The sequence below is a fragment of the Felis catus genome, chromosome C1 (genome assembly GCF_018350175.1).
Source record: "Felis catus isolate Fca126 chromosome C1, F.catus_Fca126_mat1.0, whole genome shotgun sequence".
Taxonomy (NCBI): Eukaryota; Metazoa; Chordata; class Mammalia; order Carnivora; family Felidae; genus Felis; species Felis catus.
Window position 1 is genome coordinate 72,559,241 of NC_058375.1, and position 13,040 is coordinate 72,572,280.

The 13,040-nt window shown below is 34.1% G+C and overlaps 1 protein-coding gene across 7 annotated transcripts in view; it reads right to left on the minus strand.

Moving 5' to 3' along the window:
- Positions 1–13,040, minus strand: part of COL24A1 (collagen type XXIV alpha 1 chain) — a 412,001-nt gene that overhangs the window by 322,040 nt on the left and 76,921 nt on the right. For all 7 annotated transcript variants that reach the window (XM_019837359.3, XM_045036125.1, XM_019837358.3 and 4 more), the window contains 2 exons: positions 5,535–5,588; positions 4,017–4,061 (listed from right to left, as the gene is read on the minus strand). In XM_019837359.3, coding sequence (XP_019692918.2) covers positions 4,017–4,061; positions 5,535–5,588 — 99 coding nt within the window. The remainder of the gene's footprint in view (positions 1–4,016; positions 4,062–5,534; positions 5,589–13,040) is intronic.

Below are 13,040 nucleotides of genomic sequence, written 5' to 3' on the forward strand. Positions count from 1 at the left end.
GCATGAAGGAAGAAGAGATCCATTCCAATGTGGCAGAAGGTAAAGTCAAAAAAGTTTTCAAGAGATACTGACACCTGAGATAGGACTACAGCGTAGCTAAAATCCTGATAAGCACAGGATGGAGAAAGAACACTGCCAGCAGAGCAATCGCAGAAAGCAGAATCAGAGAATTTCAGGGAGTGTCTGTAAATGGTAACAGATAGCATTATACTTGTGAGATGCTTTGGAGAAGAGCAAAAACCCACTGTACCTTAAAGAAGATTCCAATTGGCCAGACAACCAAGGGGTATTTATACGTAACAACGCAAGGTACTTTATCCTAACATACTTTAGTTATAACCTAAAGGTAAATAAAGAGGGAAATAATCTCTTTACCAGTTTAAAAGGTAAAGTGTATGATAGTTTGGAGAGTACATTAAGGCAAAACTTAAATTTCAAGCTAAGAGTTTTAGACTTTATATTTTAGACAACTGGAAGCTACTGCCTTTAAAGGACTGTGATAGTGACCTTAGGTTAGGTTGTACTTGCAAAATATTAATCTGTTGGCAGGATATAGAATATGTCTGAGGCAAGAAACAGTGAATGTAGGAAAATCTATTAGAAGGCTCTTTCAATGGTCCAAATTTGAAGGCTTATGAGCTTGGATTATGATTCCAAAACATTATTTTCAGAATCACCAGCTACAGATAGCCTCAAGTTTAAAAAGACTTAACTTTTATTTTAATACATACAACTGAATTTTCTCTTATAAATAAAAAGAACAGACACCCTAACTGGTATACACTTATCACTGAACTAAGAAATCAACTGAAAACTCAAGAGAAAGTTAGACCTCTACTCGATATAGCCTGAATAAGGTGCAAAAATATTGTATAATTAAAGATTTTAATGAATAATTACATAGGTATTTCATAAAGGTTTCCTGAGAATTATTATGCTGATTCTAACAGAATATAAAATGTCAGCAGCACCCACCAAAAAAGTCACATGGGGTTGTGATCATTCTCAAGACTCTGTCCCTAAACTACAGTTTAGTGTGTAATGAAATAAAGAACATTAAAAAAAATAATATATATGCTTTTTCGTTTTAGATTGAAGGTTTTATATCCAGTTAGAGGCAATTTTGTGTCACCAGTGTGCCATCAAAAGGTCAGGAGAGGCCCTACATACTTCTATTGTTTGAGGCACCTTGCATATTATTATACAAAGAATTGCCAAAAGAGGATTACAAAGTGATGGTCTATTTTAAACATATGCACTTAATGTAAAAGTAATTATAACACCACAAAATGAAATTAAATAATGCTGCCAGTCAAAAGATCATTTATCACATGATTTATAAAAATATTAATTTACAGTACATAGTATGTGGTATAGTGCAATAACAAGATACAAACCAAATAAAAAACCTCTTATAATCCTGTCAGCATGTTTTTGTGATTTTTGTCCTTTTAACCAAATGTGGATTTGAAGTTAATGTTAAAAGTCTACATTTGAGAACCTCTGTGAATAGGAAGCCTAGAGAAATGGACTTCTTGATTCCTCCTGTATTCACAAAGGAAAATTAAGGAACCAAATCAATTAAATCAATCAGAAAAGAAATTATATTTGTTATTTTGAAAAATGTTTTTTTTATGTTTATTCTTTTTTTTTATATAGAGACAGAGCGTGAGTGGGGGAAGAGCAGAGAGAGAGGGAGACACAGAATCTGAAGAAGGCTCCTGGCTCTGAACTGACAGCACAGAGCCCGACACGGGGCTCCAACTCACAGACCATGAGATCATGACCTGAGCTTGTCGGACAGTTAACTGACTGAGTCACCCAGCTGCCCCTAAAAAAATGTTTTTATGAAGCTGCTGTCAAAACCTAAAAATACAACTTAAAAAGGGTTACAACCCAGACTATAGTTTCCATACAAATGAAAAAAAAGCAACAAAAGGATGTCTAACATAGTGCAAAAGGATGTATAACATATAGTGACATAAAGAAGAACTTCGAAATAGAGGAATCATTGAAGCTAGATGAGAAAACACAGTAAGAGAAAACTGCACGGTGCCAAGTAACATGTCTTGGTGGTACTAGCTAATGCACAGAAGAGACTCTCAAATTCCAATAAAATGAAAGAGTCTGCAAAGAAAATGCATGCTATATGCTGGGCACTGTGGTTTAAGAATGTTAACCTCAACAATAGCCAAATTATGGAAAGAGCCTAAATGTCCATCAACTGATGAATGGATAAAGAAATTGCGGTTTATGTACACAATGGGATACTACGTGGCAATGAGAAAGAATGAAATATGGCCCTTTGTAGCAACGTGGATGGAACTGGAGAGTGTGATGCTAAGTGAAATAAGCCATACAGAGAAAGACAGATACCATATGTTTTCACTCTTACGTGGATCCTGAGAAACTTAACAGAAGTCCAAGAGGGAGGGGAAGAAAAAAAAAGAGGTTAGAGGGGGAGGGAGCCAAAACATAAGAGACTCTTAAAAACTGAGAACAAACTGAGGGTTGATGGGGGGTGGGAGGGAGGGGAGGGTGGGTGATGGGTATTGAGGAGGGCACCTTTTGGGATGAGCACTTGGTGTTGTATGGAAACCAATTTGTCAAAAAATTTCATATTAAAAAAAAAAAAAAGAATGTTAGGCTCAAGGGGACACCTGAGTGGCTCAGTCGGTTAAGCATCAGACTCTTGACTTCAGTTCCGGTCATGGTCTCACAGTTTGTGAGATTGAGCCCCAGGTTGGGTTGACAGCACAGAGTCTGCTTAGAATTCTCTCTCTCTCTGCCCATCCTCCGCTCATGCTCTCTCGTTCTCTCTCAAAATAAATAAATAAATAAACAAACAAACAAACAAAAAAAGAATGTTAAGGTCAGGTGGTTATCATAACTACCTTAATTGCAAGTTTTCTTATCATTATCTAATAGGATTTTTACATGAAGGAAAAAAAACAAAAAAGCAGGTCCTTCTAACTCCAAAGTCCATGTTCTTGACCACTAAAATATCTTCTTCCCAGATCCAAGTCAATATGTGCTTTTGGTACAGTTTCTAATTAAAAAAATATATATATACTTGTCCCCACTATATTTTCACTTAATGCAAGAGTAGAAACAGTATGAAATAGAGGTATAAGAGTACAGAATAAAGGTGAAAAGACTTTGGGTCTACTTCTAGCTAGCTATGACTTTGCCAAGTCATGTAAATTCCTTAGCTTACTCTTTTCTCATCTGTAAAATTCCTTCACAGGATTGACAGCAAAATAAGAGAAGAAAATACATATGAAAGTATTTGAAAATATTTAGGAATTAAAGACATCATTATAGCACATACTGTGTAAAATACATTATGCTTTATTTCAAAAAGGCATTTTAGATAATATAAGGCATGCAGGTAGATTCTGGAAAATAACTTGCCATTAAAAATAGAAAATTTTGAAAAACAAAAATTTTAGTTTACTTTTTAATTTTTCTTAGACTACCTTTGATTTTAATGTGTAGGACACTACATAAGATATCACGGTAATTATTTTTACTCCCTTAATGATTTAAAGTGACTAACAAAACTCCTTAATGGTTCAGAAGTACAGTGGTATATTCTCGATATGATAAGCTTATTTTCTTCTTTTTGGATATATATATTTTTTACTCCAGATAGTTTTTGCATCATATTATCTCAGCCTTGAAATTAATATGAATTTTGTTTCCTCTTCATATTTTTTATCATGATTTCTTAGGTCTATAGACTTCATATATAAATTATACTATAGAGTATATTCTAACACACCAGACACGCTAGGAGCCAGAAAGTATAGAAAAGAATGATGTAAAACTACAATAAGAGTGCTTTCTGTTGCCATTAACAGTGAATGTATCTATTAAACAAATGAACTTCTTTTTAGGCTAAACTGGCATTATAGTCAAAGCTCCTACACAGGTGTGAAACTGATAACTATTTTGTATATTTCATCCTACTTGTATGCAAGCATGCTTACAAAATGATGAAAATGCTTACTTACTCGTATACCTTTAGGACCTGGATTACCTTCTGGTCCAGCTACACCCTAGTGTGAACAAAAGACATCATCATCATACTACAGTATTTTGAAAGCATTGTTGATAAATAAAATGAAATGGGTATATAAAGAGGTATCATTTTTCACAAGTATAATATTCAGAACTAGGTATACTTAATGAAGACTATATATGTTCAAGAAGTTTTAGCATTTCAGAACCAAAAGAGGCACTATATATTAATTAACCATTAATTATTAATAATAATTATTAATAATATAATATTTAATATTTAATAGAATATTTATATTATTTATTTATATTTATATATTATATATATTTATATATTATATATTTAATATCTATATTATACATTTATATATTTAATATTTAATATAATATTTAATAATATTAAATTATTAACTATTATTAATAAATAATAATATACAATATATTATAATAATTATTAATTATATAATTATACTAATATTAATTATTATTAATTAATTAATATATATAACATATATATTAATATATATGTATGTATGTTTTTAGACAGCCAAACAAGGTAGATTAACACACATTATAAGATATAAAAAATAAATTTTAATTAAATTATTTCTCATTGGAAAATTGTCTTCTTTTAAAACACTTCTAGTTAAAATATCTAAAATATATTCCCATAATTAAAAAAGATACATTTTAACTTCAGATCAATGTCCATATGCTTGAGCATTTATATTTTATGTTTCAGATAACATAAATCATCACTTGGTGGTAAGACTGTAATATACAATACCTTCCATGTATTTTTAAAGGCCCAAAATGTGGAATTTTGTTAACTATAGATTACTTTTTGGCATTTCCATTTCCCTTATTCTTGAGAATAAAAAAGATATTATAACCATAGTTTTTTAGTATGCTAAATGAATAATCAATTTCAAGAGTAAGCCTTCATGAAAACCTATGAAAGAAAATTGATTCTGTTAGTAGTCTACAAGAAATAAAGTTATAAATTAGAGGGAAATATATATGAAATAATTAGAATGAATTTTCAAAACCATATACAAAGACTTGAATTCATTTCAGATAAAAGTGTTTGGTAGTGGTATATATAGCACTATCAAACTCTCAAGTTTTTATAACTCTGCTATTAAAAAACAATACTTGTTATCCAATCTTAACTCTTACCATTACTTCATTTTAGTCAGTGGCAGTATTGCAAAATCAGCCACAGGATTGTTTTAAAATCTTATTAGACCCTTGGGCATTTTAATTTTGAAGGTTCCACTGTATCACATCATACATGTTTAAAAACTCTACTCCAATTTTACACATAACTTTCTACAGTAAGATTCTGGAGGATTTTTATAATTTTGATTTTGAATTATTTTGCCATGAGTAATTCATTATTTGATAAAAGTAAACCAATTATTATTTGAACACTAACTCTGAAAATCAGAAAGTGCAATGCATTAATACAAAGGAACATAAAAGGAAAAGTATAAATATAGTTACCTCACCTGCCTGCCAGGGTAACCACGTGAACCAATATTACCAGTGAATCCTGGAATTCCCTGAAATAAAAAACAAAATAAATAAAACAATACAACAAAACCAAAAGAAGCCCAAGGAAACAAATTTGGCACAATTATAATATTCAAGTTCAGAAAGAATTTTTTTTTGCCACAGAAGGACCAAAGATCCTACACATTGTTTATCTGACTGAAATCACCTACTTGAAATTAAAATGAGCCAAAATAACTAAATAAATGTAAATAAAACTGTTAGATTAGGGCTCTAAATGAGACATTGATTATTAATGATAAATCCAGGATGGAAAATTCCAGCACTACATAAATAAGACACCTATTCTAGAAAGAGTTGGTACATTAATTTCTTTCTTTTATTTTTTTAATAAATGTTTATTTATTTGAGAGAGCACAAGCAAGGGAGGGTAAAGAGAGGGGGACAGAGAACTGAAGCAGGCTCTGCACTGACAACAGCGAGCCTGATGTGGGGCTTGAATTCATGAACCGTGAGAACATGACCTGACCCAAAGTAGATGCTCAACCAACTGAACCACCCAGATGCCCCAAGAGTTGGTACACTTCTTAATAACCAGTGTCTTTTTATATTGTCTCGTGTCTCAATCATTTTCTTACTTCAACATCTTGCATGTTAAGCATGATGTCCTTAATGTCTGAGCCTGAGCCCCAGAAGACTAAAAGGGGCAGTGAACTTCAGAACCAACCTCTTCTTCCTTCCTAAAATAAACTTTTTTTTTGTAGCAAGTCTGATTAAGAAATGGATATTGAGGGGCGCCTGGGTGGCGCAGTCGGTTAAGCGCCGGACATCAGCCAGGTCACGATCTCGCGGTCCGTGAGTTCGAGCCCCGCGTCAGGCTCTGGGCTGATGGCTCGGAGCCTGGAGCCTGTTTCCGATTCTGTGTCACCCTCTCTCTCTGCCCCTCCCCCGTTCATGCTCTGTCTCTCTCTGTCCCAAAAATAAATAAAAAACGTTGAAAAAAAATTTCAAAAAAAAAAAAAAAAGAAATGGATATTGAGTGGTAATTACCTCAATCATGATATATCTCTATCTAATAATTCAAACAGTAACACTGGAATTGTAAATTCATTTAAATTTTTCTTTTTTGTTTTAGAGAGAGAGAGACAGCATGTGCAAGCAGGGGAAAGGGGCAGAGAGAGAGAGAGAGAGAGAGAGAGAGAGAGAGAGAATCTTAAGCAGGCTCCATGCTCAGTGCAGAGCCAACACAGGGCTCAATCCCATGAACCTGATATCATGATCTAAGCTGAAACCAAGAGTCAGATGCTCAACTGATTGAGTCACCCAGGCACCCAAGTAAACTCATTTTTTATTTTTTTTTAAATTATGTATTGAATTCAAGATAGTTAAAATACCGTGTGGTATTGGTTTCAGGAGTGTAACCCAGTGATTCATCATTTACATATAACACCCAGGGCTCATCCCAACAAATGCCCTCCTTAATGCCCAACACCCATTATGGTTTGCCTCCCTCTCCGATTTTATCTTATTCTTCCTTCCTTTATCCTATATTCATTTGTTTTGTTTCTTAAATTCCACATATGAGTTAAATCATATGATGTTTGTCTTCCTCTGACTTATTTCACTTGCTTAGCATAACACACTCCAGTTCCATCTATGTTGTTGCAAATGGCAAGATTTCACTCTTTTTTGACCACTGAGTAATATTTTAGTGTGTGTGTGTGTGTGTGTGTGTGTGTGTGTGTGTGTGTGTATATATATATATATATATATATATATATATATATATATATATATACATACATACATGAATCTGGATGCAAAAATTCTCAACAAGATACGAGAAAATCAAATTCAACAGTACATGAAAAGAATTATTCACCATGATCAAGTGAGATTTATTCCTGGGCTGGAGGGCTAGTTTAATATTTACAAATCAATCAGTGTGATACACCTCATTAATAAAAGAAAGGATAAGAACCATATAATCCTTTCAATAGATGCAGAAAAAGCACTTGACAAAATACAGCATTCTTTCTTGATAAAAACCCTAAAGAAACTAGGGGGAAAAGGAACATACCTCAACATCATAAAAGGCATATATGAAAGGCCCACAGCTAATATCATCCTCAATGGGAAAAAACTGAGACTTTCCCCCTAAGGTCAGGAACACGACAGGGATGTCCACTCTCACCACTGTTGTTCAACATAGTACTGGAAGTCCTAGCCTCAGCAATCAGACAACAAAAAGATATAAAACTTTTACTCTTTGTAGATGACATGATACTCTATGTGGAAAACCTGAAACACTCCACCAAAAAACCGCTAGAACTGATATGTGAATTTAGCAAAGTCGCAGGATATAAAATCAACATACAGAAGTCGGTTGCATTTCTATACACCAATACCGAAGCAGCAGAAAAAGAAATCAAGGATTTGATCCCATTTACAATTGCACCAAAAATTGGAAGATACCTAGGAATAAACCAAACCAGAGGTAAAAGATCTGTATGCTGAAAATTATAGAAAGCTTATGAAAGAAATTGAAGACGACGCAAAGAAATGGAAAAACATTCTATTCTCATGGATTGAAAGAACAAATATTATTAAAATGTCTATAGTACCCAAAGCAACCTACACATTCAATGCAATCCCTATCCAAATAACACCAGCAATCCCTAACAAAATAACACCATAATACTACCCAAAGCAATCTACACATTTAATGCAATCCCTATTCAAATAACACACTAACAAACAAACCTAGTAAATTCATTTTAAATTGGCAACTTTGTATTTTTTATTTTCAAACAAGGTTTGTTGAAGGCAGGCTGATATATAGGGAATCAAAGGCATAAGAAAGGAAGCTTCTACAGGCCTAGACCATCAAGAGAGAAGAAATATCTCCATTTGTTTTTACTTTCATTGATACACTATCCATTCATTCATTCATTAGTTTATTCAGAGTCTAAATCTGTTAAATAATTCTTGAGTCAAGGAAATGCCAGAAGCACACATGTTGAACTGCCTTTACCTAACCACAAATGGTGATAGCAAAGGTAAATTTCATGGATTACTTATTTATTATGTAAAATTCATTTCCTTCTTATTGTTTGTAAAACAGATAAAAGACACTAGCCCTTTGTCCCTCTGCTCCGAAGCACACAGAAGAGTATTACCTCCAGTTTAAGTAGAAAAATACTATAAAACGCCCCCAAATTTGGAAAATCTATAGAAAGAGAAGACCAAGGAAAAGACAAATGGAGGATCATAGGTAAAGTTTTTGCCCTCCCATTCTATTAGAAATGAAGGCTTCTTATATGTCTTTATCTCCCCTTTCCTCAGAATCTTTCTCAATTTTGTTCTCATTTTTCTCCCTCCTTTCCCCTTCCTCCAACAATTACCATTTATTGAGCACTCTTTATGTGTCAATCACTATGCCAAGCACTTTACACATATCCTACATCTGTGAGATAGATGCTATTTTCTCCATCCTCCATTTGGCATAAGATACAGAGAAATTATGAAAATTGCCCAAGATGCCACAGTGAGTAACCAGCAGAGCCTGGATATGAACTGAGACAATCTGACAAAAGTTGTGTCATGCACACACACACACATACACATATCATACATACACATATGTATGTACATGTACATATAGACATTCATCCATATATATGTGTATTGTCATGTATATATACATGTATATATATATTGTCATGTGTGTGTATATATATATGTGTATATACACATATATATATACACACACATGACAATGGACAATTTAACAGAAAGTGAGTGAACAAGTGGATTTCTGAGAATTGCAGAATAAAATTCTTTTTTTTTTTTTTTAGTGTTTGTTTATTTTTGAGAGAGACAGAGACAGAATGCAAGTGGGTTAGGGGTAGAGAGAGAGGGAGACACAGAATCCGAAGCAGGCTCCAGGCTCTGAGCTGTCAGCACAGAGCCTGATGCAGGGCTCGAACTCACCAGCCATGAGATCATGACCTGAGCTGAAGTTAGACGCTCAACCGACTAAGCCGCCCAGGTGCCCCTCTTTTTTTTTGTTTGTTTTTTTGAATCCTTATTTATTTTTGAGAGAGACAGAGAGAGAGGCAGCAGAGCATGAATGGGGGAGAAGCAGAGAGAGAGGAGACACAGACTCTAAAACAGGCTCCAGGCTCTAAGCTATCAGCACAGAGCCTGATGCGGGGCTCGAACTCACCAACTGTGAGATCATGACCTGAGCTGAAGTCTGACACTTAACCGGATAGGCCACCCAGGTGCCCCTGCAGAATAAAATTCTTATCTACATTTGGAGAGATTTAGCCTATGAATTTCCAAAACCATATTTACATACTAAATATTACCTTTCTACAATATATATAATATTATATTCCCATAAGAACATTCATTTAGCACCTATCTTATGCCAGGCACAATTTCAAGTATTTTATATGTAATATCTTATTTAATCTGCCTAGACCTTAGAAAGTAGGTATCATTATTTATTTTACAGATTAAAAAATGAAACATAGAGCATTTGTCACCAGTGGAAAGTCACTCAGACAATAAGTGGGAAGCCAAGATTTGAGTCAGCAAGTCTAATTCCAGAGACCACCATCCCAGGCTGCTTTCCTGGTATAGTGCTAAAGTGCACATAACTTCCAATATTACTCTAAGGAAATTCTAATTTAATTAGGAAATTAAATCTCTAATTACGAGATTTGCTCCAGTCTATTTACAACAGCTTCCTTTATCCCTCATCCAATTCTAAAATACACAGGTCTATATCCAGACATTCACAAAACCTTCTATTTGGTTATGCCAATAGAAAGAAGTGAAACAAATTTAAAAGACTGTTTTTATTCTGTAGGTCACTGGCTAAGACCAACCATCATCCCTTTCATTCCTCTCCTAGCCAAATTAGGTAAATTGAGCTCTCTATTAAAAAGCAATCTGTTTTAAGACATAAAGGAAATCTGACTTTGAATGGATTTTCATAGCGGGTATTAAGGCAACATGTAGAGATTTAAGACATTCCAGCTGCAAAGAGAAATACACAAAAGAATTCTGCTGGATGCCTAAATTCTGCTATCCTGGAATAGCAGTAAACAAAGTAAACAAGTAAGCCTTCAGCATAATCCTACATGGCATAAACATGTCTAAGCCAACCACACCCTAAAATCACTGTGACAACCACAGAAGCTTAAAAGAAATTCAAAACAAACACTACAACTCAATTCACTATGCACTTAAAAGTGTTAAAAACAAAATATGGCCCACTTAAATCTATAGATTGAATGGAGCAGTTTAGACACAAAGTTGTATCTTTAGACCCTGCAGAAATAAGGAATAGGAAACCTGCCCCAATCCTACTTCTAACTTCAAGCATTAAAAGCAAACACTCTGAGACTATCAGACTTCATCGAGAATCCCAGCACTGCTACCAAGTAGAATTAGTAAAGTAGAATAATAATTTCGGGATCACAGGATTATTGTGTAAAGAAGACAGAACAATGTGTAGAAATATATTTAAAAGTGGGTAAACTGCAATAATTCTTAGTGTTGGTATTAAATTAGCTAACATGTGGAAATATTCAATAAATAATTATAGTACTAGAAGTTGTAGTTAATAGTAGTACAGTTTGGTAGCTAATAAAGATTCAATAAATGGCAGTTCCTATTACTAGAGCTTGCACAGATGATACAATTATTTTCCAAATGTTTGTCCACCGATTTGTAGATATTTATAAATTTTCCAGAAGTAAACATCTCCTACCAAATTAGTTATGCTCCTCTTAGTTTCTACAGTGTTTGCACAGTTAAAATGCAAAAGGGTTTTAATTGTATTTCACAGTTAACACCAATTTTGCCCTTTTTTCTGGAAATAAATAGAATGAAAAGCAATAACTGATTCCAAAATACATTTGCCAACCTTTAAAATTGATTTTAGATGCTTCTAAACACATATCTCCCTCAAAACAATAACAAATATACTAAGAACTAGGTTATAGAGCTATGAGGTTATGTAGGTTATATAGCTGTGAGAACACCCGTTAGTACTGACGGGTCAATTTTTCACTTACTTGTGAAATAATTAGGTTTTCTTCATTAGAATTCATACATTTGTGCCAAAGCAGTTTTCTAGAGATTTTTTTTTTCTCCCTGGGGACTAATCCCTCCTGCCTTTCTGATTTTTTCCCCATAAATGTTTTCCAGCCTTTGTTTGATTCAAGAAACTGAGATTACACCTATTACAGGTACATGCATCACTTGTTATATTTAGTAATTAGTAATTTTGAAAAATTGTGCCTCAGGGACTGAACAGAGTGTACTGTAAGGGACACTCTCTGCTGAATCTCCAGTAATGGTGTCCCTCACCTTAGTTAGTTTCTAATTAGTTAGTTTTCATTGCTTTATTCATACTGACCTAGTACACATTGTGTTGAAAACAAAAGAAATGGCTTTATTTTTCTCCCTATGATATATATTGTTTTCTGGTGGGGAAGACAAAGAATTATATGATAAAAATTACAAGGTTTCCAAACTATTTTGGCTTTTAAATATGTGTGTAATGGACAATAGCATATGTGCTATTCTAATTTGGATTTTTATTAAAATTTATTTACATTCCCTCATGCAAGGGTCAGGAAACTAACAGCTATGGACAGGCTTTTGCAAATAGGCAAGCCCCTGAAATTGTATAAAAAAATCAAATGTGTGAAAGAAAATATAAAAACAAAAAAATACAAAGTAATCAGTTGTGTGTATGCACATACGCAGGTACATGCATATGCATGAATATGTGTGTTTTCTGGGGAAAGAGCTCATAGCACTTATGACATTCTCAGAGGGGCTTTTGAACCTCAAAAGTTTAAGAACTAGTTGCTCAGTTGGCTAAGTATCCAACTTCAGCTCAGGTCATGACCTCATGGTTCATGGGTTCACTGTGCAGAGCCTGCTTGGGATTCTCTCTCTCTCCCTCTCTCTCTGCCCCTTCTCCACTTGTGCTTTCTCTCTCTCAAAATAAACAAACTTAAAAAATTTTATTTATTTATTTATTAAAAAAATGTTTGTATTAGTTTTCTTTATTTTTGAGAGGCAGAGAGAGAGAGAGAGAGAGAGAGAGAGAGACAGAGCACGAGTGGGGGAGGGGGAGGGAGAGAGGGAGACAGAATCCGAAGCAGGCTCCAGGCTCTGAGCTGTCAGCACAGAGCCGGATGCGGGGCCCCAACTCATGGACCATGAGATCATGACCTGAGCTGAAGTCAGATGCTCAACCCACTGAGCCACCCAGGTGCCCCTTAAAGAAATTTTTTTTTTAAAGTTTAAGAACTGCTGTCCTGGAATATGTTAAGCAGATAGTTAAAGTCAATCAGGGGTTTGGGAAAAACAAAAACAAAACTATAACGTGATTAATTGAAAAAGTTTCTCCTGCACTAAAAATTGAAAATAATTGAGAAGAAAATCTTAAATAAGTGGGGAAAAAGAATCTC